Source organism: Canis lupus, chromosome 9, assembly GCF_003254725.2.
Source record: "Canis lupus dingo isolate Sandy chromosome 9, ASM325472v2, whole genome shotgun sequence".
In the NCBI taxonomy this organism is placed as follows: domain Eukaryota; kingdom Metazoa; phylum Chordata; class Mammalia; order Carnivora; family Canidae; genus Canis; species Canis lupus.
The window spans coordinates 4564910-4591582 of NC_064251.1; the positions used below are offsets into that span (position 1 = coordinate 4564910).

Here is a 26673-nt window from a genome sequence, read left to right on the forward strand (position 1 = left end):
AGGGTGGGGGGAGGTGGGCCTGGGCCTGTATTGCCTCTGATGTTCGGTGGTGGGTGGGCGGCAGCTCGCTGAAGGGGGGGGCCCGGCGCCGTCCAGTGGGGGAGGGCTGAGAACCCACAGCCTTCCTGGGGTCCGCTTCTTCTCTTCCTACCAGCCGGTGCCCCCACACCCTCCGCCTCCACCCCACCTGAGTTCAAAGCCTGCCAGGATCCAGAAGTAGGCTCCTACACAAAGAACTCTTAAAACCCAACAGTAAGCGACACCTGGGTGGCTTCTGCCTTCGGCTCAGGGCATGATCCTGGGGTCCTGGGATCGAGTCCCACATCGGGCTCCTTGCATGGAGCGTGTTCCTCCCTCTGCCTGTGTCTCTGCCTCTCTCTCTGGGTGTCTCTCATAAATATATAAATAAAATATTTTAAAAAATAATAATGGGAATATAACAGTACCTACCTGATGAGACAGCTGAACAACAAAAAATGACAAATTGTGTGGCCAACACTCTGCCCCGTGTCTGAAGGACGGCAAAGACCCAGTAAGCGTTAGCTAGTATTTCTCATGATCTGCCTCAGGCTCTTATCAAAATACATGTTTACTCTCTGACCTCCCAGAGGCCAGGCCGAGGTGAACAGAGCCGGGTGCAGAGTCTCAGTGCGGCGCAGCCTGACCCAGAGAGCGCCAGCTCTGGGGCCCCAAGCACCCTGTGTGCAGCAAGTGACAAGGGGCAGCAGGGGCCTGGGGCCCCAACATAGCCAGGCCCTCGCCCTGGGCATCCCAGGAAAAGACGAGAAACAGCACGCTCCTCCTCTGCACCTCACATCCCAATAAAATATTTATTATTTCAAGAAATAAATCTTTAAAAAAAGAGAGAGAGAGAAAAGAGTGTCTCTATTGCTTGCCCCCGACAGGTCAGGTCCCTGGTGGCCATGGAGCTCCTGTGGCCACAGGGGGGCGGTCTTGGATGGGCTCCCCCCCTCTCCCAGCTCTCAGGGCTCCCGGCAGGGTGGAGGGGCAGGCCTGGGTGGGGGCGGGAGGTGGGATTATAAAACGGGGGTGGGGTGGCAGTGTCTCTGAAGGCCCCACCGGCTTAACCAGGCAGGGCTCCGGGCAGGGGGAGGAGGGGAAGGGAACATCATGGGGCAGGGGCAGGCATGCCACACAGAGATGATGGGTGGGTCCAGAGGTGGTTTGAGGCTGGAGGAAGCTTGAGGCAAAGGACGGGCAGCATCGGAGGGGGGACTACCTGGGGGCAAGCAGGCCTGGGAAGCCAGGAGCTGGGCTGGGCATGCCACGAGGCTGAAGCTCCATCCCAAGCCTTTGCCTACAAGAGACGCTGGAGGGGAGGGGGTGTGCGGGTTCCCAAGCCTGCTGGGGTGGGGACAGAGGCTCTGGGGACAAATCCACGGCCTGGAATTGCAGTCATGCCAGGATGAGTTTCGGGAGAAGCCCAAAGTGGAGAGAGCTGGAGCAAGCAGGAGACAGAAAGAGTTCAACCCAGGGGGCTAGGTGGTCCCCACACTCTCGCTGTGCTCCCCAATATAGGACGGAGGGGGATTTTGCAAAGGCGGGGGGGGGCTGAGAGGAGGCAGGAACAGGGTACCCCGCCTGGCCTTCCCCCACTCCCTGGTCCTTTTGGTCCACGCCCCAAACAACCATAGAGGGATGAGGCTGACCCCTCACACGTCACTGCCCTCTCCCCAGACCCTTGGTGGGGGCGGGGGCGGGCGGGCACTGCCCCTGCTCCCTCCTCGTACATTCTGGAGCCCCATCCTGGGCCTACGAAGGGCCAGGGCGTCAGTCTGGTCCAGAACTCGGCTGGCACGGAAGCAAGGGGCCTCCGAGCACCTGCTCCTGCCGGGGCGGCCCTCTGACGGGTCCCACAGCCGCTTGGCCACGACGCTGCCACGAGCCCCGGGAGGAGGTCGAGGAGCCCGGCCGGGTGGGCGAAGGCCCGTAGCCCTGGGCCCGTGCCCTGTGCGAGTATCTGCTCTGCCCGCTTCCTGGCCAAGGAAGGAAGCTCCAGCGTGGGAGGAGTCGAGGGGAGGGCAGGGCGCTGGAGGTCAGAATCTGCTGGTGCTTTCTCCGCGGCAGGGAGGGCCGGACGGGTGGGTGCCCTCACAGACAGTCCTGGCACAGGGCCACTTGGCCCTTGCGGAAGTCTCGGCAGGGACAGAGCCGGTGGTACTTGGTGCTGGAGCCCGCGCAGCTGAAGAGCAGGGGCTCCTTCTGCAGGAAGCACTCGCGGCCGGGCTGGGCGAAGGCCGGGTACAGGTGGTTCATCTCCGACTCCGTGCTGTCACAGGGCACCCGCAGCCTGGACGGGCACCGCGGGCGGCGGTCACGGCCCCAGCCCGGCCCCGCCCGGCCCCAACCAGGGAAGATGATTCTAGGGGACAGCAGGACAAACCCCGGGCCGCATCCCCGCTGGGGGAGAGGGGGACGGGGGGTGGCTGGGCTGGGAGGAACCCTGGGCCGCTTTCCTGGCCTGGACCTAGGAGATGCCCAGACAGGCTCGACAGAGGCTGGGGGGGGGGGGGGGGGGCGGGGAGGGACTGGCAGCGGCTCCTGTGCTGGTGGTTTGGGGCCGAAGCTTCACCACGGTGCGGGGTGGGGGGGTGGGGGGGCACCCGTGACATGGACACCTGTCCGTGGTCCCTACTGGGTTCTTCCTGACTCGCAGGAGAGCATCAGCCCCCCTCCACCCGTTGGCAGGGCGGTGACGGGGCAGTTACGGGGCGAGGAGCTGCAGGGGAGCAAGGCTGGGTCAGCCCAGGAGGTGGGCGGGCGGGCGGGGGGCTCACTTACTTCTGGAAGGCGTCCTGGCTGTTGAGGAAGGGGAAGAAGGACGGCTCGCAAATCAGCCCATGGTCCAGGCAGGCGTCGGTGCAGGCCCTCCCGGCGGTGGCCAGCCAGGCCCGGAGGGAGTGTGCTGGGGGCCAGGCCCCGGGGGCCACGCTGGCATTCTGGGCCCACTCCAGGTGGGTGGCATTGGGGGCCAGGACGAAGGGGCTCTGTGGGGCTCGGGCCCCTCCTGGGGCAGGGCCGGGGGCTGCACAGAAGTCCTGGCCGGCGGGGAGTGGGGGGTGGGGGGGAAGCAGCATTAGACGGGGAAATGGGACCCAGATGCCACCGGCTGACACTTGGGCGCATGGCCTTGCCACCACAGCAGCCACACCACCTGGGGAGCTCCCTGAACGCCAGGCAGACTTCCACACGTTATGTCATTTATGCCTGGAGGCAGCCCCAGCAGAAGTGTCCTAACACGTCCCCCGCTATTTTATGGGGCTCAGAGAGGTCACGGGCCCTGTGCTGGCCTCACAGCTGGATGGCAGGGGCCAGCCTGGATGCCGACCCCCCTGCACCGCCTCACTGCTGGTCACACTTCAGCTGGGCTCAGAGTTTCCGCCCTGAGGCTCATGTGCCCTACCTGCGGTGGGGCTGGGGGGGTAGGGGGGCTGGGGCTGACCAGAGGGGCGCTCCTCGCCGGGGTCAGCTCCAGGGGCCTGCAGGGCCCGACAAATGTTTCCGTGAGCCTCATGGTGACATCCCTGTGGGAGGCAGGGGGCTGAGAGTCCCGGGCTCTCAGTATTCCTGTCCGTAAAGCTAATGATCTAGAACCTCTCTCCAGCCCAGACACAGGCCACATGTGCTCCGTCTGAGTATCAAGTAGTTATAAAGCACCTTACACCCAGTCCCGTGGCCCAGCCGGGCCCTGCCACTCCCGGCCACCCACCCCAGAAACCCGGAGCCTGGAAGGCCACCGCCAGCCCTCGGGAGGCTCAGATCCCCTGCTTCTCCAGCAGCCCCGTCCCCTGGGTTCTCAGCAGAGTCCTCTTCCCTGGGGGTGGGATGGGGGTGGACGCCTTCTGTACCTGCCACTCAATCAGGTATCAAACTTTCAAGCAAGTTCTTTATCAAAATAAAAATAACGGTCCGTGCTTCTGTGTGGTGGTAGGGGGCTGGGCTCTAGAGCTGGTGACCCCAGGGGCCCCCAGGCCTGGACTCGGAGCAGGAGAAGAGCAGGATACCCCTGCATCTCCCAACTCCCCCCCGCCCCCAGCATCTGCAGGAAAAGGAAACTGAGAGGAGCAGGAGCAGGAGTTTACGGGGCACAGAGCCCTGCATGGAGAGAGCTTCCCCAGACAATGGAGCTGGCTAGACCCCCTCCTCTGGTCTGATGGGGTTTGGGGTAGTCCCCACCCCCCATCCCTGGGGCAGAGAGCGGAGGGCCCACCTACTTGGTGCTGGATGTAGGCGTGGATTCGCTCCAGCATCCCCTCACAGGTGTACTCGTAGGGCAGGTAGGGGTCTACCTGTGGGAGAGACGGGCAGACACATGGGGCAGGAGGAGCCCCGGGCCCCACTAGGCCTGGCTGCTGGGGGCCGGCCAGGCTCAGCATTGGGGGGCAGAAATCTGCTGTGCCCAGGGAGCCCACCACCCCATCTACCTGGCCCTCCACTCAGATCTCCGGTGACCCCTCCCGTGGTACTGGAGGTGGCCCCACTCCCTCCGCCCCTTCCCAGCTGCACAGCTCCCATCCCCATCCCCTCCTGGGCTCTGACGCCTGCTCTTCCCATAGCCAAGCCAGATGGATCCACCCTCCCCTCTTGGGTGACACCTCCTCCAGGAAGCGGTCCCTGAGCCCCAGCCCCACCCGTGACAGGACCACTTTCCTTGGTGGCACCTGAGAATTCCTCCATCATCATTTCTGATTTCTCCCTCGTGTCTCTCAGGTTACAGGTCCCTTGAGAACTGGACTAGGACTCGTCCACCATCGAGTCCACCGCCTGGCATAGTGCCTGTATACAGTAGGTGCTCAGGAAACAGCACCTCCAGCTCTGTCCGCACTCTGCCCAGAACATAGAATGTTCACGAAAAGGAACACAGGGGCAGCTCCCGGTCAGATGGAATGAGACGGATCTGTAAGGCTTCCTGCCCAGGCCAGGCACCTGGGAACTATGGAGGGCACCTGCACCCAGGGGAGGCCACAGGCCATCTGTCTAAATAGCTAACGGTTACAAAGCACCCGCACGGGGGTGTGGCTGGGAGCAGACGGGGTGAGGAGCAAGGGGAATGGGGAGAAGCCTGAAAGGGGGTGCCCACCTCCTGTGGGGGGGTACCGCACCTCCTCTCCACTCTTCTAACCTGACCAAACCCGCTCCTTTTACCCCGCCTAGCACACAGCCCCTCAGAGGAAACTGAGGGCTGGGGGGGGCAGTGTGGATGACCCGTCCCAGACACACACGGGCCTTCGACCTCCCTTGTCCCGTGTGTGTGCAAGTGTGTGTACATGTGTGTATATGACATATTGTATGTATGCGTGTCTGTTGTGTGCATGTGCGTGCTGTACATATATATGTGTGTACAAGTGTGTGCACCGCATGCACATGAGCATATATGATGTATGTATGCATGCATTTTGTGTATATGTGTGTGTTGTGTATATGTATGTGCTGTGTGCTATGCATGTGCAAGTGTGCACATGTGTACACGTGCATATGATGTATGTATGCGTATGTTTTGTATTGTGTATGTGTGTACATGTGCTGTGTGCATTGTGTATATGTAGGTGTGCAAGTGTGTGCACATGTGTGTATATGATGTATGTGTGTATTGTGTATACACGTGCATGTGCATATGTATGTGCTGTGTGCACTGTGTACATATATGTGCAAGTGTGTGTACACGTGCATATATGATGTGTGTAGGCATGTGTTTTGTGTGTATTGTGTATACATGTGCATATGTGTATCTATGTGTACAGTGTATAGATGTGTGTGCACATGTGTGTATATGACATTGTGTGTATATATGCATCTGTTTTGTGTATACGTGTGTCTTGTGTAGTGTGTGCACGTGTACAAATGTGTGTGTGTGTGCTGTGCGAATCTGCACATATCTGTGATGTATGTGTGGGGCTGGGCACCCACCTGACCCGGCCGGATCCTGATTCTTGCCCTTTTCCTGCCAGCAGCCCAGGCAGTGTGGGCTGACACCTGTGCCCAAGGGGGGGTGGCCTCCGTCCCCCTCGTCGAGCCCACTGGGTGCGCCACGCAGTCCTGCTCCCTGCAGACCCCACCTCAAAGGGCTGGAGGCCCATCCTGGGCCCTCTGCCTAGGGGCACCCCTGACTGTCAGGCTGAGGAGCGCACCAGGGGCACCTGGGTTCAGGCCACCAGAAGATTCTTGGGACAAGAGCCCGCCCATCTGGCCCTGGCCCCAGTTCCCACTGTGAGCGGCTATTCTTAATCCAGGAGCGGCTCGGGATCCCGAGAATCCCAGCTCCCACCTCTGGCCGCCACCACACAGCCCAGCCGCCTGCAGCCCTCCCGGGTCTACGCCGTCCACGGCCGGGGTCCCCTGGTTCCCCGGACGCCCGTGGGGTACAAGACTTCCAGCCCTGGTTATAGACCCCCCAGGGGACAGAGTTCCCCTCCAGATGTCACTCTTCCTGCTCCGCAGCAGAACCCCTCCCTCCATCACCGCCCCCCCCCTGAAGCCCACGTCACCCGCTAATTCTCATCAGCCTGCCACGTCCCACCTGCCATGAATCTCGCCGGAGGAGCCAGCCTGCCTGGAAATTACCCTCATTAGGCCTCGTTACAGGTGCGCACAGTAATCAGTCTCGACGGGCTGGCAGGTGCTGGTCCCGCGCTGCAATGAGCGTGGGAGGGAGGGAGGGGTGGGCAGGTGCTGGCCCGGCTTCCCCCCCAGCAGAGGTGCCACTGGCAAACCCACCCACCCGGAGTCTCTCCTAGCTCCTCCTTGTTCCTCTTGTCTCCCCCTCCCCGTGAAAGGCCCCAAGACTCACAGAACAAGCTGCGCCCTCAATCAGTTCTCTAAAATAGGATTATGAGAGCGGCCCAGGGTGCTCGTTGAAAATGCAGGTGCAAGGCCACACCTGGTCCTTTAAAATCACCGGACCTGGGGATGGGGTGGAGAAGGCTGGGGGGCTCTGGCGGTTAAGTGCCTTCAGCTCAGGTCATGATCCCGGGGTCCTGGGATGGAGCCCCATGTCTAACGGGCTCCCTGCTCGGCCCCCTTCTTCTGGGACATTGGGTAGTGTCGGCCGCGATGTCCCCTCTTCTCACGGGAGGGCACCTGCTTCTCCTCCCTCTGCCCCCCTCCCCCGCTCATTCTCTCTCTCTCTCAAAAAAAAAAAAATCTTTAAAATCAGAAGACAGGCCCAGGACCTGCATTTTAAACACCTCCCAGGTGATTCTTGGGTCAGGGGGTGAACTGCCCAGGAGGTGGGATGGGACCCCTGAAGGGGCTAAAGGCAGCAGGTGGGCAGGGTTTGGGGCCCACCTGCCGGTGCCAGCTTGGCAGATTTGCCAAACCTTGGTTCCCAGACCCTTTGGTTACTGTGATCTTTTAATTAACTAACAAAATTAAACAGGTGTTTGTGTAAAAAAAAAAAATCAAAAGGAAAAACGATCAAAAGTAAGTTTCCCTCCCTCGGCAGACATCCAGGCCCTTCACCCCGGGAAGCCGCTGTCACCAGCTTCTGGAGGGTCCAGCCACTATCTCGCTCCTTTTGCTCGGCACTAGATCTTGCAGGTTGGGCCTGACCTGAGCTCTGGGGGTGTGCACAAGCCTTGCGGGCCTCCCCTTCCACCCCTGTCCTTGTCCCCTGTGACAGAAGCCCTGGAGGATTGCTTTACCAGGGGGAGGGGAGAAGGAGCAGGAGGAGAATGTGGAGGGGCAGGGGAGTCCCCTCCAGGGTAGCCCTGTGCCTTGTTGGGGGGCCTTCCGATGCAGCGGCCACCTGGGATGTAGGGTGCTGTGCCACACTTGGGGCTGGGGTCGGTCAGGTTTTGGCAGTGCCTCCTTTCTTCTGGACTGAGGCCACCTGGAGAGCCCCTCACCCAAGGGCCATCTCTGGCTTGCTCAAGGGTCCCCAGGTGCAGCCCTCAGCCCGTGATGGATGGAGCTGGCAGATAAACCCTCCCCCTGGTTTACTCGACTCTCAGGTAGGACAATCTGGGATGTGACCTACCCACCTGTCAGAGTCTCCCCGCCCACCCCGGCGGGCAGTGAGCACCAGGTGCCAGCAGGGGTGACCTACCCCATAACACACCATCTCACTTGGTCACTCCAGGACCTTCCTCCTTCCTGGGATGACTTCCCAAACCAGCAGCTTGTGCCTTGGGGGTCACCTCCTGGAGGAGCCCCATCAGAGATGGCCCGAGACCTGGGGGGGGGGCCACAGTAGACATTTGCTCACGCTGATGCTTAAGGAGTGGGGGGCTCCCCACCTCTGCTCGGGGCGGGGCCAGGAGCTCAGCCACCCTGCAGGTCAACTCGGCCACGTCCATCCATCCATCCGTCCGCCACAACTAGGCTAAGACACAGCAGTGTTCTTCTGGGCACTTCCCTAGACACTCACTCCCGGACTGAAGAACGGAAGGACGAGGGTGTGGCCAGTGGAGGAATGGAGCAGGTGAGGGAGGTAGGGATTTTCGGGGGGAGGGGAGCATCTGCAGAGGCGGGCAACAAACGCTGGGGGTCCGAACAAACACTGGGAGTGAGTGATAGCGAATGCAGGGGAGTGTTACAGAAAAAAAATGCAAGGACAACCAGGCAGGGCCGTGGGCCCGAAGCTGAACCCGGGGGTCCCCCTGTGGGGTGGCCATCCCTCTAGACTCTGCCCTCGAGCCTGGCAGTGCCCCCAGCTCCTGGGGTCTAGCTGCGTCCCCTGCCGAAGGAGCCTATCATGTCACTCCTGCCAAGGCCAAGGCTCTGCAGGCCCCCCCAGCCCCCGAAGCCCACCCTGAGCGGTACGCACCCCCGGGAGGGCACCCAGTGAACGTGGTGTTGGGCAAGGAAGGGGACAGCGGCTGGGCTGCTTATTGTCGTTCTGCCTCGCGTCCAGGCTACAGCAAGAAGTGGGGCCCGGGGGTGGGGGGTCATGGTGAGCAGAGCGCTGCCTGCATGGTCTGACCCCCTTTCCAAAGTGAGGGGCCCAGAGGAACATGGGGCCGTCGGAGGCCGCGAGCTGAACTGCAAGGCGACCTGTCAAGCCCCCCCCGTGGCTCCCTCCCTGCCTGCGCCCACCAGCGCTCACATACCTGCTGAAGGAAACCCAGAAAGTTCTTCCCCTTGCTACTCAAGGGGTGACCCTAGGCCTGCCACCACCCCTGACCTCGAGAGAAATGCAGGATTTCAGCCCCAACCCAGACCTGCTGAATCCAAACCTGCGTTTTACCAAGATCCCCAGGCGACCTGTGTGCACGTTTAGAGTTTGAGATACGCTGTCGACAGGCCACGGGCCCACACGCCAGCAGAGTTCAGAGACCCTGCGGGCCCTAATACTGAGAACATTTGCTCAGCCCCAACTCTGGGGGTGCCCACGGGGCTTAGCCTCCTACAGTGCTTAAAACGTGATTCCGGACCCAGCGCGGCCATGTAAGGTTGTGCAGGTTGCTCACGGCACAAAGGCATTTCCCTGCCCCTCCCCCCCACCCACCCCCCACCAGGTCAAATTTGCCAACCCAGGCCTGCAAGCCTGAATTCACCAGGAGGGCCACCTCTTCCTAATCACAGCGAACACCCGGCCCCAGCAGCTAGTGGCAGCCCCGAGGGGTCTGAACCTCACCTGCGTTCTCATGATGGCCTTGATGGCTGCCTCGAACTCCTCCGAGTTGTTGTAGTCGACGGTCCACACGTGGGGCTTGCCGATGAAGTTCTCCGCGTAGGGATGCTGGGAGAACACCTGGCGGGCGCAGGGAGCAGCAGCTTCTCCCCCTGCCCGCCAGGCCGGCCTGGGCAACGGGGAGGCGCCCCCACCCCCGGTCCCCCACGCCCTCCCCCGGTGCCCCTCTTCCAGGACCGGCAGGGCCCCCTGCCAGGCCCTCCCCGCTCACCTCTCTGGAGGTGGGCTTGCCGCGGAAGAACTCGTGGTTGAGGGAGCTGTGGGGCGGGCTGAAGCGCGACTGCAGGAACACGCAGCCGTTGGCGATGGCCTCCAGGGGCGCGGGGCCCTCGTACGGGAAGCCGAAGCCTATGAAGAGCTGAGGGGCGAGGGGCGCAATGGTCATGGAGGGCCCCCACAAGCCGGGGTCGGGACATTGAGAGAGGCAGCCTGGAGGGGGGGGTGTCAAGACGGCCCAGACCATCTGGGTGCCATGGCATGTGCTTCCCCTCTCCGGGCCTCAGTTTCCCCGTTTGTGAAACGAGGAGGTCTGATTAGGTAGTATCAGTGGCCTTTCCTGCTCCAGGGGGCTATGGTTCTGGAGGGGAGGAAAGAGAAAACTGAGGGTCTGAAGCTCGGAAGGCTTTACCCACAGCCACAGCTGAACTGGAAGGACCTTTACTCATCCTGGAAACAATCATTTGGCGCCTAACTTGTGCCAGGGGTGCTCATGGGGCTGGGCCCCAGAAGGCAATCGATAAAGGATTCTGAACCCCGGGCTGCTGTGTAAGGTTGTTCAGGTTATTCACTGCACAAAGCCTCTCCTGCTGCCCCAACACACACACACACACACACACACACACACACACGCACACACACACGTCCAGGAAGCCTGAGGAAAGAGCTGTGGCTAGATCAGGAGAGGACCTGGACGCTGGCTGGAGGCCCCCCAGCCTCAGCTGACCCCTCAGGGCCCAGCAGCAGTCTCGCCCGCTGCACCAGCTGCTGCTCCAGGAATACAGCACAGAACTTCCAGAAGCAGTCAGAACAGGAGCCCCAGGGAACTCCAGCCAGGACGTGACCTCAGCCTGCCCTGCATCCCTTCAGTGGCTCTCAAAGCTAGGCCTGGCCCAGGAGTCCGCTGGGCTGCCCTGGTACTAATGGGGTGAGGAGGGCAGCCCACTTCCTCTCCCCCATTGCTGGGCTCGGCTCCACTGGTCCTGCCCAGGTCCCTCCTTGGTGAGCACTCCCAGCTCTGTCCCCAGCTCTTTCCAGGCCCCTGGAGACTTGGACAGGAGGCCCCCTGAGCCTCCCTCAGGGGAGCAGAGCATAAGGCCCGGACAGGAGGCTCAGGGTAGGAGGGCATGAGGCCTGGACAGGAGCCTCAGGGGAGCAGAGCATGCTGGGGTACATCGACACATGGAAGGGGCCACAAACAATGGTGGCAGGCACGGTGGGCCCGGAGCGGGGGCACTTGGGGTGCCCCCCTTTGGTGTCTGTGGCCAGGCCAGAGTGAGGATGGTCAGGGCCACGGTGGGGCTCACCTTGGCCTTGCGCAGCAGCTGCTGGAACTCAGGCTGTGGCAAGAGGCCGTGGTTCTTCACGAAGGCCGGGACCTCAGGGGGCCGCTGGCTCTCGTAGTACACGGTGCCATGAATCTCCATATACTTGTTCAAGATGCCCAGGAACTTCTCCTTCCCCTGGAAGAGGAGGAGGTGGAGATGGGAGCCTCGCCCCAACTGTGGAAGGCAGAGCTGTCCGAAGAAACACCCCTGGTCTGGAAGTCAGAAAATGTGGGGCCAGTCTTAGGTCAGCCATCAACCAGCTGCGTGACCCTGGGTGAGGCCCCTCCCCTCTGGTCCTCGTTCTCTTCATCTGTGAGTTGTGGAGGTTGGACTGGACTATTTTTAGCCATGGAACTGCTTTCTTTGCAAAGAAATCCTATGGGGACGCATATTTAAAGGCATTAAATCCCCCGAACCTGGTATCTCTAAGAGCATCTGAAGAGCTGTGGGGCCAAGGTTATCCCATCCCTCCATCCCTCCGTCCCTCCGTCTGTCCACTCATCCCCTCCTTCCATCTACCCACTCACCCCTCTCCTCTCCCTCTCCTCCCTCCAGCCACGTGGCACATTTTTATAGAGCACTTGCTATGTGTTGGAACTGAGCTCGCTGCTGGGAGCATAGCAAGGACATGATGGAACCCTCATCCTTGAGGGGACATCTGGGGGCAAACCCGCCCAAACTAGCAAAGGCTCAGCCCCTCCAGACTGAGTCCCACATCCATGCCCACCCAGTCCAAGAGGGAGGGAAACAGGCCCAGCTTTGGGGGAAGGGGACAACGGGAGTCAGGGCACAGACAGTAGATAACAGCTCCTCCCCTGGGCACCCATCTGACCCCAGGGCTAGGGCCCTGGGCCAGGAGCTGTGGTCAGTGTAGGACCTCAGTAGGGGTAGGCATGGGGTCTGCCACTGCGCTCTACTTCCTGGGGGCTTTTGAGACTCACAGAGGAGAAGGGATAGGCTGACAAGAAAGGAGCTTCAAGATCACAGAGAAGGCTGAGGCGGGAGGGGTTTTCTTCAGGGAAGGCTAGACCCCCACAGGCCCTCAGGTCAGGAATAAAGAAGCCAGGTTCTCGCTGTGCTGCTGGCTAGCCCGACGTGGGACAGCAAGGACCTTCGGCCCACACTGTAAACCAATCTCTTGAAGAATGTTATCAATGGACATCCAAATATTAACAATTCACATTTTGAAACTCCAACGGCATACATTTTTCATAAGGAGGCCTTCCTCTTCGGGGGAATGGTGTTCTCGGTGATGCACACCAGCCCTGCCTCCGAGAACAACCAGGAAAGGTGGGGAAATAGAAAAACTTCTGTGAAGGTAGTGAAAAGTCTAACAAAGCATGAAGAATTACAAGACCAAGATTTGGGAGAAGAAGGGAAGGAGAGCATTGAGGCTGGGGCTGGGGTCAGCATTCCCCCCTGGGGACACCTGCTGATTCCAGGGTCAGCGTCGAGGAGACTGAGCAGAGCTTCCAGTCACCTTGTAATGCTGAGGGACAAGTGAGAGCTCAGGGTCGGCCAAGGGGGCGTCCCTGATGGAAAACCCAGGCTTTGGGTTGGAACTCTGAGGAATTACACGCTGGAAGAAAAGATGGACCGGAGCTAGAAAAGTCTCTATAGGGGCTCAATTGGTATTTGGGGGGAGGAGTGTCTTTATTATTATTATTTTTTTAATTTTATTTATTTTAGAGAGAGAGTGACTGTGAACACAAGCAGGAGGGGCAGAGGGAGACAGAATCCCAAGCAGACTCCCCACTGAGCCCCAACATGGGGCTGGATCCCAGGACCCTGAGATCAGGACCTGAGCCGAACTCTGGAGCCACCCAGGCGCCCCAGGGGCTGAATCTGTTTTAAATAGTCTCAATCCCTATCATTGCTTAAGGTGATCCAAGATTGTTGGAGCCCCACCCACAAGCTAAAAATAAAATCCTAAAATAAATAAATAAATAAATAAAAATAAAAATAAAATCCTCTCCGGAAGAAGAGGGCATCACCTTCAGATTATTTTTAAAATTTTTATATTCATTTTCCAGAACTCCAAAACAAAACAAAAGAAAACAAACAACAATGAAATCCCAGTCTAAACCCCAGGAGGCTTAGAAGAAGCAAGTTTGAGAAAGAAGAAAGCAGGCCGACCTCTGTTCCCTGATTTTAAGACTTCACTGTAAACCTACAGTAATCAAGGTGGTGTGCTATCGGCATCAGACAGATCAATGGAATAGAACAGAGATTCCAGAAATAGACCCACACACGCATGGCCAATTGATTTTTGACAAAGGTGCAAAGACATTTCAGTGGAGGAAGGATAGTTTTTTTCAACCAATGGTCACAGAACATCATGTATCCACATGCAAAAAAGGGAAACGAATTAGAACTTCAATCTGTACTTCGTATCATATATAAAAGTTAATTCAAAATGGACCATAGACTTAAACACAAAATGCAAAATTATAAAACGTGCAGAAGAAAGCACAGGAGAAAAAAATATCTTGTGACCTGAGGTTAAGCAAAGATTTGTTAGATACGACACCAGAAACATAATCCATAAAACACTGGACTTCATTAAGATAAGGAACTTTGCTCTTTGAACGATGCTATTAAGAGAAAGACAAGCCAAAGACAGAAGATATTTGCCAAGCATATATTTGATAAAGGACTGATATTCAGAATGTGGAAAGAACTCTAACAACTTAGGGCGCCTCGGTGGCTCAGTTGGTTATGTGTCTGCCTTTGGTTCATGATTCTGGTATCCTGGGATTGAGCCCCGTGTCGGGGTCCCTGCTCAGTGGGGAGCCTGCTTCTCCCTCTCCCTCTGCCTGCCGCTCACCCTGCTTGTGCGCGCTCTCTAATAAATAAATGAAATCCCTAAAAATACAAAACAAAAACAAAACAAAACAAAAAATCCCTCTAACAACTCAATAATAAGAAAACAAACAGCCCACTTCTTTAAAGGGACAAACTTTTTGAAAGACACTTTTCGCCAAAAAAAGATATAGGAAAAACAAATAAGCACACAAAAATATCTTCGCCATCATTAGTCATAGGGAACTACTAGTCGAAATCCTAGATGCCATCATTAGTCACAGGGAACTACTAGTCGAAATCCTAGATACCGTCACACATCTGTAGAATGGCTCAAATTGAAAAGACGGACCACGCAAGTATTGATGACCTTGTAAGGGAACTGGACTTCTCATATATGGCTGGTAGAATCAGAAAACATTACAACTACTTTTCCTAAAATGTTAAACCTATTTCTACCATATGATCCAGCCATTCCATGCCTAGGTATTTACCCAAGAGAAATGAAAGCATATGTCTGTACAAATGTTTCTACACGAATGTTCATAACAGCTTTGTTCATAATGGCCAAATACTGGAAACAACCCCAAGGTCCACTAACAGGGGAACAGATGCAAACAGTGTGGTGGCATACAATGGAATCCCATGCAATAGAATAAGTATTCAGCCATAAAAAGGAATCAACAATTGATATGTGCAACAACACAGATGAATCTTGAAATAATTATACTCAGAGAAAATCCAGACAAAAAAAAATGAGTATAGACCGTATGAGTCCATTTGTATAAAATTATAGAAAATGAAGACTAATCTGTGGTGACAGAAAGGAGATTATGAGCTGTCTGGCTGGGAGGAGGGAAGCGGTGGGAGGAAGGGAACCTGGGGGCAGTGGATGCACCATCCTGACTGTGGCAATGGTTTCACAGGTATGTATGTAGGTCAGAACTTATAAATTATATATTTGAAACACATGTAGTTTACTGCATGTCAATTAGGTCTCAGAAAAGTCTGTTAAAAATAGATTTATTTTTAAGAAATAAACAACTTGATTTTTTAAAAAGATTATTTATTTATTTATTTGAGAGAGAGAGAGAGAGACAGCAGATTAAGCCGGAGAGAACACAAGGGGAGGGAGAGGGCAGAGGAAGAGGGAGAAGCAGGTTCTCCCACTGAGCAGGGAGCCCAACATGGGGCTCGATTCCAGGACCCTGGGGTCATAACCTGACCTGAAGGAAGATGCTTCACCAACTGAGCCACCCAGGCACCCTAAACACCTTGATTTTTAGAAAAATCAGGTACATGACAATATGATCAAAACCCAAGAGACGAAAGGGTGCCTGAGTGGCTCAGTCAGATAAGGATCTGACTCTTGGTTTCAGCTCAGGTCATGATCTCAGGGTCCTGGGATGAAGCCCCACATTGGACTCCAGGCTCAGTAGGGACTCTGCTCATGGATCCTCTCTCTTCTTCTCCCTCTGCCCCTCACCCAGCTTGCATGTGCTCTCTCTCTGTAAAATAAATAAACAAACTTAAAAAAAAAAAAAAAAAAACAAGAAACAAACCCAAGAGACATGGACAATAAAAACAGACCCGAGGGAGATCTAAAAGCTGGAGTTATCAGATACAGACTTCAAGATAAATCTGCTGAATGTAGTCAAGGAAATAGAAGATAAGGTTGGAAACCAAATGGAAATGCTAGGAGTAAGAAATCTAGTGGCTGAAATTAAGAACTGAGTGGACAGATTTTCACAGCAGACTGGATCCTGCTGAAGAGAGAATTCATTTAATGAAAAAATGAAAGAAAACATCCAGGATGGACCACAGGGTGGAAGTCACAGAAAAGAATGTAAGAGATGAGGGTATATGTTGGAGTCTAATGTATGCAGAAGCAAAGCCCCAGAAGCACAAGAAGGAGACAGGAGCAGAAGTAATACATAGAGAGACACTAGCTGAGGATCTTCTAAGGCTAATGACAGATCAAATCACAAATTCAAAAATACCTACACATGCCATGTAGGATAAATCCAGAGAGAACCACAAGGAGGCATGCCATAGTAAGTCTACCGAAAACCAAACACACAGAGGTCTTAAAAGTGAGCAGAGAAAGAAGACAAATTACCTTTAAGGAAAAAACAAGGCTCAAAGCAATGACAAAACCCAGAAGGCAAGAGAGTATTTTCATAACACTGAAAGAAAGTAACCGCCAAGCTAGAATTCTGTACTCCGTGAGCACATCCACTAAGAATAAGGCTGAAGTAAAGGCATTTTCAGGAAATCAACATGAAACGAGAGCACACAAGTTGGGGGGATGTAATTAAAGCTTTCTAAGGTTCTTTTATTATCCAATAATGGGGAAAGGTATTGATTAGGCTCGACTTTGCTAAGTCAGGGATGCACCTGTCATCTTTAGAGCAGCCGCGACAAGACTAGGAGAGAGTATATTGAGTCAGCTAAAGGGGGGTGAAATTCAAAACACAGATCAGTGTGAGAGAAGGCACGAGAGAGAAAAGAATGCAGAATGGGCAAGAAAAAGAAACAGAGATCTGCTAGTGAAATGGTAGATTCGAAGCCAAAGATATCAGAAACCACACTAAATGTAAAAGGACTATGTAGCATTAAACCAAATAGGCTCACAGAAGAAAAATCAAACCAAGGATGTAAAGTGTGGAGAGAATGGCTCCACGCCCCCATCACGTCAGCTTCCTTACCCCGTCACAGGAGACAGCGGTTGTTCAGTATCTCGTGCCTTCTCAGACCTTTCATGCATTCAAAGCATATTTACATCTTCCTTACAACACATGCACGAGTGGGTTCATGTTATATATACTGTTCAGCAACCATTTTCTTTTTTTTAAATTTATTTTTATGTATTTATTTTTTATTCATGAGAGACACAGAGTGAGAGAGAGGCAGAGATATAGGCAGGGGGAGGAGAAGCAGGTTCCCTGCAGGGAGCCCAATGTGGGACTCGATCCCAGGATCCCAGGATCACACCCTGAGCTGAAGGCAGACACTCAACCGCTGAGCCACCCAGGCGTCCCCAGCAACCATTTTCTACCCATACACACATTTGTATGTATGCGTGCATGTATGTGTGTGCCTGTACGTAGGCATGTGTGTATGCACACATGCATATATGTAAACTTCCAGTTTCACAAAACAATATTTACTCTTGGGGCACCTGGCTGGCTCAGCTGGTGGAGCGTGCAACTCTTGATCTCGGGGACTGTGAGTGCAAGCCCCACGTTGGGTTGTAGAGATTCCCTAAGAAAAATAAAATCTTAAAACAGTATTTACCCTTAATACACATAAGGTCTTCTGATATTCCTTCTGATATTCTATTTCAGTTCAAAGGCTAACTGGGACTCTCTGATTTAGAAAAAGATAAATACGGCATGGTCCCACTTACACGTGGGATCTAAAAGAGTGGAACTCACAGAAACAGTAGAGCGGTGGTCGCCAGGGGCTGGGGGTGCAGAAATGGGGAGAGGCTGGTCAAAGGGACAAACTTTCAGGCGCATGAAGAGCATGCTCAGGGATCTCATGGACAGCACGGTAACTATGGTTAATCCTACTGTATCGTACACTTGAAATTTGCCGAGAGAACATTATTAGGTCTTCGGTGTTCTCACCACATATGTGCACACGCGCACACAGATGACTATGTGAGGCGATGGTGTTTGGTAGCTTGATCATGGTGAGAAGAAAGGATCATTTCACAATATACATATATGTATATGGAGCCATCATGTCATACACCTTAAAGATACACAATTTTCCCTGCCAACTATACCTCAGGAAAGCCGAGGAGAAAAAGACGCAGAGCTCTGAGCTCATTTCACTATTTATCTGCAGGCTGCAACCTGCCGACTGAAAGGCCCCCCAAGTCGGCCCTTCCGATGTCTGGCCTGTTTCCTCCAGCGGCAAGTGTGGGACTGCCCTGTTGGCCTCTCTCCTGTCCCCCATTCCTCCCCCCTAGACCCCAGGATAACATAAAGCAGCACCCAGGCCTGAACCTCAAGGCCCGCTTTCCGGGGACCCAGAGTAAGACAGGCCCCCGTGGCACGAAATTCCCCCAAATGCTCGCCCTGACCCCCGCGGCTGCTCCCGTGAGGACCTCGCACATCCGGCCTCCTCCGCTTCTCTGCCACCTGGTCCCCTGAACTCTGGGCTGCATCGGTCCCGGGATGCTCCCCTCATCCCTCATCCTCTCCATTTGGCCACCTCTGACCCCCTCCAGTCGCAAAGACCAGAGCAATGATGTCTTTTTGGGGGAGCAGTTTCTTGGAGGGCTCCCGCAGAGCAGCGGTGCTCCCACCTACCACTGAGGCGCCTGAGCTCCAGATGAAGCCTTTCCCTCCCGGATTCATAACCGCCCAGTGCCTTGGGGCAGCTCTTCAGCGGTGTCTTCTGGTAAAAGCAGATGCAGTGTGTGCCACCCCCTCCCCAGCGCCTCAGGCTCCCTGGCAGCCTGCTCCTTGCCCATCACTCGAGAAGAGAATGACCTCCCATCCCTCCCCCCCTCCCCGCACCCCGCAGGGTCAGGGGACCCCCTACTGAGAGCAGAGGGCAGCGGGAGGAGAGTGTGGCAAGCAGGCACCATACCTGGAGCTGCCTCGTTGCCAGGAGGGCACAGAGGAAAGAGAAGAGAGAACAGGTCAGTGAGCAGTGAGCACACAACCTCCCGCACGGGGACCGCTTCTCCCTGAAGAGGGGGTTCCAATCCTTAGCCTCTCCTGCTTTCTGCACTGCCCCCCACCCCTCAGAGGCCCCAAGGCTAGCCTAAGCCCCTCTTCCCAGGCTTACAGTGCCCACTGCCCATTGATATGTTCCCAGGGAGGGAGGGGGGTTAGGCCACAGTCCTCGATAAAGCACATCTGGGTTTGTTGCAGAGCAGGGGAGCCGAGGGGGGCAGGTGTGCAGCCCCCAGGCTGGGTATTTTCACTGGCAGTTAGGGACCTCTCTTTTCTGACCCATCAGCGGGGGACATTTCTGCATCCAGAGCTGGGGGTGGTAGACAGAGCCAGATCCTGGAGGTGGGGGTCCCCGGGGGTGCACTCACCTTCCAGATGCTCGCCTCCTTGCCGTACACCACGGCCATGTTGCTGGCCTTGCCGCCTCTGATGAGCTGCTTCTCTGTCTCGTTGAGCTCCTCGGACACGAAACCCATGAAGGAGTTGTCCGGGGTGTGAGCTGCAGCCAGACCACGGGGTCAGGACGGGGGCCGCCACACAGCCAAGGACACACCCCGGGTCTACCTGGACCTGCCCCATGGCGGGGGGGGGGGCATGTGACAGGGATGGGGACAGGGGACTTGGAAGGCAAAGGGGTCTGGTGGAGGAGGAGGGAGAGCACCCATCAGTGTGTGTCCCCGCCCCGGGCAGCTCCTTCTCCCAGAGATGGTCCCAAAAGCCTGAGCAGCGGGAAAGCCACAAGGTCACCTGGTAGACCCCCTTGCTCGTTTGCAGGCAGGCACGGTCAGGGCCCTGCGCTGGTCCTCCCCCCTCAGTTGGCTTGGGGCCCAAGCTTGGCTGCTCCCCTTTTCTCTCACTGCCGACACCCATCCTCAGAGCCTGGTACCCCAGAGGGACTTCCCGCCTGGCCTCCATCACAGCCGCCCTGGCCCGGGTACCATCCTTTCTGTCCTGGGCCACTGTGACCTGCGGCCGCCCCCATTTCTGCCTTTCTCGTGGCAGCGCCTTTTCTCCAGAGCAATCCTTCCAAACTAACATCCGACCAGGTCCCTCTGCCCAAAACCCTTCAGGGGCCCTGAAGCCCAAGTCCCTACAACCGTCTACAGGATCTGCCCCAACCCCCATTTTGGCAGCTTCTCTTACTACCTCCTGCGACCCTGGCAGGTGCACTCCCTCTCTCCGTCCAGGCTTTGCTCACAGGGTCCTGCCGAGAGGTCCTCCCCGGCCCTGGTCACTCTCTGTCCCTTACCCTGCACTCTCTGATCAGATGCGATGCTGTGTATTTAATTGATCATTTATTGGTGTCAGAATATAAGCCGCACAAGGGCCTCTGATCTGCTCCCTTGCAGGGCCTCAGCACCTGGGCACGCCCGGCGTCCTGGCTCCTGAGCATGTGGACACACCTGCTGTCCCCTCTGCCGGGAGCGCCCTCCGCCCTCTGCTTGGATGAGAAAATACTCCACACAGAGCCAGGGCCCTCCCTTTGTGGCTCCACCCCATGGATCTGTCTTGCTTCAGTGTGGCCCCCACTCTGACCTGCTCACTTGTCCCCAGAACCTGGGGCACCAGGGGCAGGGAATGCGTTTCAGCTCATCCTCCTGTTCCCTGGCCGTGCTAACGAGCTCTGTCTGCCACCATACACCTGCCGGAGGTTTGCAAGGCACGGGGTCCCTCCCCTCTGTGTGCAGGACCTTGAGCTGAATGTGTGCGGAACCCAGTGAAGCCTGCTCCGCCCTCCCGGGTTGGGAGACTACAGCAAGGAGGCTGGCGGAGGCCACATGTCCTTGAATTCCCGGAACAGCCCTGATGCCAAGCACCCTATTTCTTCATTTCAGATGCACGTTTTCACATTTTAGCACTTCTAAAATCCAGGTGTATATGCTTCGATCAAACGTACAGAGTTAACATAGTATTTCTACCCACAAAAGGTCATCAACCCCTGGGGAGCATCGCAGGGGAAGTGAAGGTTTCCTGCCCAAGTGCCCCAGAAAGCTCTTGGGATTCTCGGGTCTGAAAGTCCAACCATAAGGACGGGCCTTTGCTGACTGCAGAACAAAATGATCTTTCTTCCAGAGCATCTGGAACAAAAGGAGGGGCCCGGAGGCCTGGAGTTACTTCTGCGATGGTCAGGGTGTGTGCAGCTCCCCTGTTTCAGGAGGCTCAGGCTGGGGAGTGGCCCTGGAGGGCAGACCAGACCCTCCCTCACCCGCCTCTCCAGGCCTCACCCTCCCACTTAGCTCACGGAGTGGGGAAACACCTGGCTAGACCGGGAAACAGGTCTGCTCGTGAATTCCCTCCTGGACTTGGTATATCATTAAAACCTGCAAGCCTCTCTCTTCCTTTCTTTGCTTTTAAATTTCTTTAATTTATTCAACCAATTAACATTTACTGAGGACCCTGACGGGCTCCAGGGAGATAAAGATAAATCAATCAGTGGCCCCCTTTTTGAGTGGTTCATAATCTTTCGGGGAGTAATAAATGTAAAAGCAAATAACTCTAATATACTGCAACATACGGTTTAATAGAAGTGGATTTAAAAGGCTCGAGTCGTGATCTTGGGGTCGTGGGCTCGAGCCCCGCACCAGGCTCAGCATGGAGTCTGCTTGTCCCCCTCCCTCTGCTCCTCCCCCTGCCTCTCAAATAAATAAACAGAATCTTTAAACAGACAAACTCTTTCTGCATGACATTCCCTACCTCAAGAATCTACAGTGATCCTTGAATCACGATATTTGGCGTAAATTCAGGAAGCGGTGCCGGAAGACCACACCCTGTGCCCCCAGATCCTCCATGTCCCTCTTACCAGCCTCACATCCCGATGCCTCCCTTCTGACTGAGCTAACCGCCCCAGCTCTGCACCCGCCTCTGCTCCCTGCTATCACACACGCTGATTCCGCAGCCTGGAGCCTCCCCACCGCTACCCGCACCTGCCCTCCCTCCAGAGTCGGATGCCCAGACAGCCAGGTGACCTGGGTCCTCTGGGCCTCCATTCCCTCCTCTGGGCTCCAAGGAACCTGCCCGCTCCCCACCCCTGCTCCCCTACGCTTCTGGGATCCAATCAAGCCATTACTTATGTGTCCAGAAATTGCATCTGCCTCTAGGATGTCCTAGAACCTGCCGAGTAAGATTAAAAAAAAAAAAAAAAAGGGCCCTAAGCATCCCAAAGAGGTGCATTAATTTGACAGGCTAAATAAAGACTGGATACTTTACTTCTGAGCAAGTTCCTTGGGACCTTAGTCAGTTTGCTCTTAATTTAGATGCATCCCAACAAAGGTGCTTAGCTGGCTTTCTGACCCAGAGCCTTCAAAGAGCCACAAATTAGATGTGCAAGACGCTGCTGGAGGCAGATACACTGACGACAATTAAATGTGACAGCTGATAGCCTCCCAAACGAGGAGAAAAAGCACCACATCAGTGACAGGAGAAGGGGCCACTTAGCAAGGGCACACGGCTCCGCACACCTCTGCTGTCCCCAAAGGGCAGGCTTGGAGAGAAACGACCCGTTGTCGTCGTGAAAAAGGATTAAGTTATTTTCACCACGCTGCACGTAAGGGGCAGGTCGGCGTGTGTATATATTTTAGAGACTCATTAAAAATAGCTGAGGCTCGGCTCTAACCGCGTTCCTTGCCTGACGTCCACCATCGGAGGGTTTCCACGGGGGCCCCCAGCCTCACTTCCCAGTCTCTCCCATGTTGGAGCCTGCTGGAGCTCTTGTATTTCCAGAACCTTCCAGCGCTTTCCACATCTGTCTCCACTCCATCTGCCCCCGCCCCCCGCTTGGAGGAGCCTGCCCGTCCTGCCCCTTTGTCACCCCCTAAAGCTCTCCAGTGTACTTCAGGCCACTCTCTACAAGGCCACCAAATCCCCTTTGTTCTGGAACATGTGCTCAGCAGCTCTCAGAGAGCGGTGTGTGATTTTGGAGGCAAAGGCCACATCCTCCGTGTTGGAAAGGTCACCGGATTTCTGGGAAGCCAGGCTGGAAGCCCCCACCCGGGCGGCTCCCTCCACGCTTCCTGCTCCCCAGACACCCCAAGAGACTTCCTCTCCGGCTCACACACTTGCTGAAGGGCGAATGAGGCTTTCCGGGAACAAGCAGATGCCCGGTCGGCCCCACTCCCACACCTGCCGGGGGAGGAGAGCCAGGCAGGAACCAGACCCTGCTTCCTCCCATGCCCCCCCACCCCGAGAACCCCGAGGAGGCCCCACCTGCCCCTGCGGCCGGGACACTCACGGAACATGGTCATGAACTGCTTGGGGTTGAGGTTCCAATAACCCCAGTTGGTCCGGTAGCCGTGCAGCGTGGCGTACTCCTCGTGGTTGTACGCAGGCTCTGTCCCGAAGGTGTCAATGACTCGGATTCGGCACCTGCTCCCCGCCCCGGGGTGAGGGGGTACCAGGAACCAGGGTCAGCAACCCTCCGTGTCTCCCCAGGCTGGGGTCCCCCCAGGGTGGGCGCTGTAACCAGCTGGGTACTGGGATGTGTGGTCGGAGCTTGGGCTCAGCCATCACCGAGCTGTGTGACCACAGGCAGGTGCCTTAACCTCTCTGGGTCAGCTCCACCACCTGTCAAGTGAGGGTAACAGCCCAACCATCTCGGGGTTGTAGGGCTACGCCTGAACTGCAGACCAAGGCTCAGAATCGGTTAGTTATTACGGCTGCCCCAAGGCACCTAGGAGGGAGCACTGCCTGGAGTGGGGGTCCTTCCCCTCTGCCCCGGGGGTCACCTGCAGGATCTGCACTTTCCCAAGCAGGCAGCAGCAGTCATTTGAGTTCACAGCCCCCCTGCCCAGGAGCCCGACACCCCCAGGACGCCCCGGGCCTATCTGGGCCGCGATGCAGAGGGGCAGGGCCCTGGGGGACCGACCAGCCCCGGCCACGAGCCCACCCTTGGGAAGGTGGTGCTCTGAAGCCTCCTCGGCAACGCAAGCTTGGCCACTTCACACGCACCTCCCGGCTGGGCAGAGGCGCTGTCACAGCTGCCAAACCTCCCCCTCGGTCCGTACATCCCAGCCTCGGGCGTGGGCACCCGAAGGAAACGGCTGAGACTCAGACGCCCCACTCCCCCCACCCCAAGGAGCTCCCTCCTCGCCCCACATCCTTCCCGGTGACCCGGAATTGTCCACAGACTGCTGAGGTCGGCACTATTCCCCCAGAGAAGGGGCACGGGGTGGGAGGCGGAGGCAACGAGTGCATGAAGAACACGCATTAATAATAAAAGCAATAACACCGCCTGTCACTTTTTTTTCCCCTAATAAAATCATGTGGGATAGTCAACGGGACCGGAGCAAATGTAATAAATAGCAGGGCTCTCTGTGCTAAATTAAACCCCGTATCCTGCTGGCTGCAGAGACGGGGAGAGATGGCACTGGCCTTCCTCCAAACCCTGGGGCATGGAGGGGGGGAGGATAGGGGGTGCTGAGCCCCCACAAGCCGGGGTCACGGCCCCAAGCAGTGTCCCATCCCTTCCACTGCTCCCGGCAATTCCCCTGCGCACCTCCCCCCACCCCAGCCCCTTCCAGGTCACCTGTGAGCCCCACCCCGGTCTACCCTGCAGCAGAGGGGCATTAAAGAGACCCCCACCCTGAAGACAGTAATAGGGGAGGGGAAACAGAGGCAGGGTGAGCCTCCCCCCACCCACTGCAGAACCTGGGGCAGGGTGGTGCCCCCACCCTGGGGACCAGCCGGCAGGGCAGGAGGGGAGGCCTTCTACGGGGCACGGGGTGGGGCTGCCACGTGCCGGCACCACCCCCACCCGCCCGCCCGCACCCCCTTACCGGTACTTCTTGAAGGACAGTCCCATGTGCTGCTTCATCTGCTGTAGGCCGTGGTAGTCGGTGTAGATGAGGTCGAAAGGCAGGGGCATGGTGAGCGGGCAGTTCCCCCGGCCTGGCGGCACCCCTAAGTTACTGAGAGAAGAGCCCTTCAGAGTCTGAGCCCCAGGAGGGACCCAGGGGCAGCAGAAATCCACCTGCCCAACCAGCCCTGCGTCTAGGGCCCCTGGAGCCACCCCAGTTCTTACAGCCCAGGATAAACACGGGGGACGGGGCACTGTAAAGGACGGTGAGGTTGGCACATGAGTGCTGGCAGACTTGAAAACAAAGTGAACAGGGTGGCCATGTCCAGTTGCACAGGTTTTTCACTGCACAAGAGATTCCAATGAGAGGAAGTAGGACTGACACCCAGCCTGGGCTCACTTGCCAAGCTGTGCCCCCTGCCTGGGCTACCGGCCAGGGGGAAGAGGCACCTTTTGCTAATTTGCACAAATGCGCTCCCTGCAGGGCTGTGTCCACCCAGAGGGGGCACCTTTATCTAGGGTTAGCAAATTGCCATAAATGCTCGCTAGGGTTCTCAGCGCAGCTTCAGTGTTTGAGCAGAAAGTCCTGCCTCGGAAGATATAAATCCGCTCTGCTGACCAGCTCGTGGCCCTCAGAGCTGCCAGCCCCGTCCCACGGGGTCACCCTGCCTGCCAGAGCATTCACACAAAAGTGTTCCTCTGGTGACCCAGGGCCAGGGCCTTTGGGTCATCTCTCTGGAGCCCAGAGGACACGGCCACGGCTGCCAGTGCGAGTTCCTTTGCCTGGGACCCTCCGCGCCCACCACCCGGGAGCCCTGGCTTGGGCTGACCTCCTCCATGGGGTGGCGGGAGGCGCTTACATCGCTCATTCAGTAAGTCTGACCCGAGCCCCTGAGCCAGGCAGGGAGCAGAAAACCCCCCTTTCTTTGGGGAGCCCGCAGCAGCCACCCACCTCCCCTGAATTCCCATCTCCCTCGGATTTGTGGCCCAGATGCCTGCGCTGGGAGGGGTCCGGGAGACCTCCCCGTGGGCCCCTTCAGGGACCCGTGTGAAGAGCAGGCTCGAGCAAGGTAGGTGAGGAGCTCTCTCAAGCGAGGTCACTGGCTCAACGGTGGAGAAGGGCCGCGATGGATGAGCTCCCCGGGTCACATCTCCGGCTCCGAGAGCCTGTGCAAGCCAGGTGGAAAAGTACCAGCCACGCTGCACGCATCGCCTTCGGAAGCCGGGGAGGGGGCCGTGCCTACACCGTCCCCTGAGCCCACTGCCAGAAGCAGCGCCTTTGCAATGAATTAGGGAAACCAGATGACAGGGCCATGATGGAACGATGTCAGGAGAGGCTGTGTGTGACCTGTGGTGGGGATCGGGGCATCAGGGCTCGGCTGTGCCCTGCAGAGAAGGGTGGCAAGAGGGGAGGGGCTTTCTCTGTGCCTGCTCCCCACTAGCCAGCGCCCCCAGCCTCACCCAGCCGCCCCATGCCAGGTGCTAAGCGCCAAGAGGAGAACACAAAAACCTAAGGACCAGCGTCTCCAGGTCTCTAACCTACATCCGGAACAGGGGCCAAGGGTTCCCTCCCCAACGCGTCCAGCTCCCACGCGGCCCCTCCGTCCCACTGGACCACCCCACGCGATCGATGCTTAAAAACCAGGACTTATAAGGCAGAGAGCAGGCTCTGTAAGCTTTGCATGTGCGTGGAAACACCCAGAAAGCAAAAGGAGAAGGAGCACAGACCCTGGGGGGCTGGAACCATCATGGATCACGGCTCCGGCAGCCTGGACACCTCATGAAATATTTGGTGGTATTTTTAAGTGTAGAGCAGATTTTGCCTTTGCACTCTGTGGGACATCCCTGTTGTTTCCTTTCTTTTTTAAAGATTTTATTTATTTATTCATGGGAGACAGAGAGAAAGAGAGAGAGAGGCAGAGACACAGGCAGAGGGAGAAGCAGGCTCCACACGGGGAGCCTGACGTGGGACTCGATCCCAGGACTCCAGGATCACGCCCTGGGCCGAAGGCAGGCACTAAACCGCTGAGCCACCCAGGGATCCCTGTTGTTTCCTTTCAAGCACAAGCTTTCTCTCACCCCCAGAACTCCTCCGGCAGGACTAATGACCCACAAAGAAGCTTTCGTTCTGGGCTACAGCAGCTCCGGGCCTAGACAGCCACTGTCACCCCTCCTCACTCCCCTGTGCTC

General features: G+C 56.7%; 1 protein-coding gene across 2 annotated transcripts in view; it reads right to left on the reverse strand.

Moving 5' to 3' along the window:
* Positions 1–811: 811 nt before the first annotated feature.
* The window catches only part of MGAT5B (alpha-1,6-mannosylglycoprotein 6-beta-N-acetylglucosaminyltransferase B), a 70759-nt gene continuing 44897 nt past the window's right edge, over positions 812–26673 (reverse strand). The window contains exons 9-18 of one of the 2 annotated variants that reach the window (XM_049113890.1): positions 24464–24595; positions 22921–23054; positions 19061–19191; positions 18604–18703; positions 11176–11408; positions 9864–10010; positions 9596–9712; positions 4236–4310; positions 2803–3059; positions 812–2311 (exon numbers count right to left, since the gene is read on the reverse strand). In XM_049113890.1, coding sequence (XP_048969847.1) covers positions 2113–2311; positions 2803–3059; positions 4236–4310; positions 9596–9712; positions 9864–10010; positions 11176–11408; positions 18604–18703; positions 19061–19191; positions 22921–23054; positions 24464–24595 — 1525 coding nt within the window. In that variant the 3' untranslated portion in view covers positions 812–2112. The remainder of the gene's footprint in view (positions 2312–2802; positions 3060–4235; positions 4311–9595; positions 9713–9863; positions 10011–11175; positions 11409–18603; positions 18704–19060; positions 19192–22920; positions 23055–24463; positions 24596–26673) is intronic. The other variant, XM_025468123.3, reaches the window with a different exon arrangement.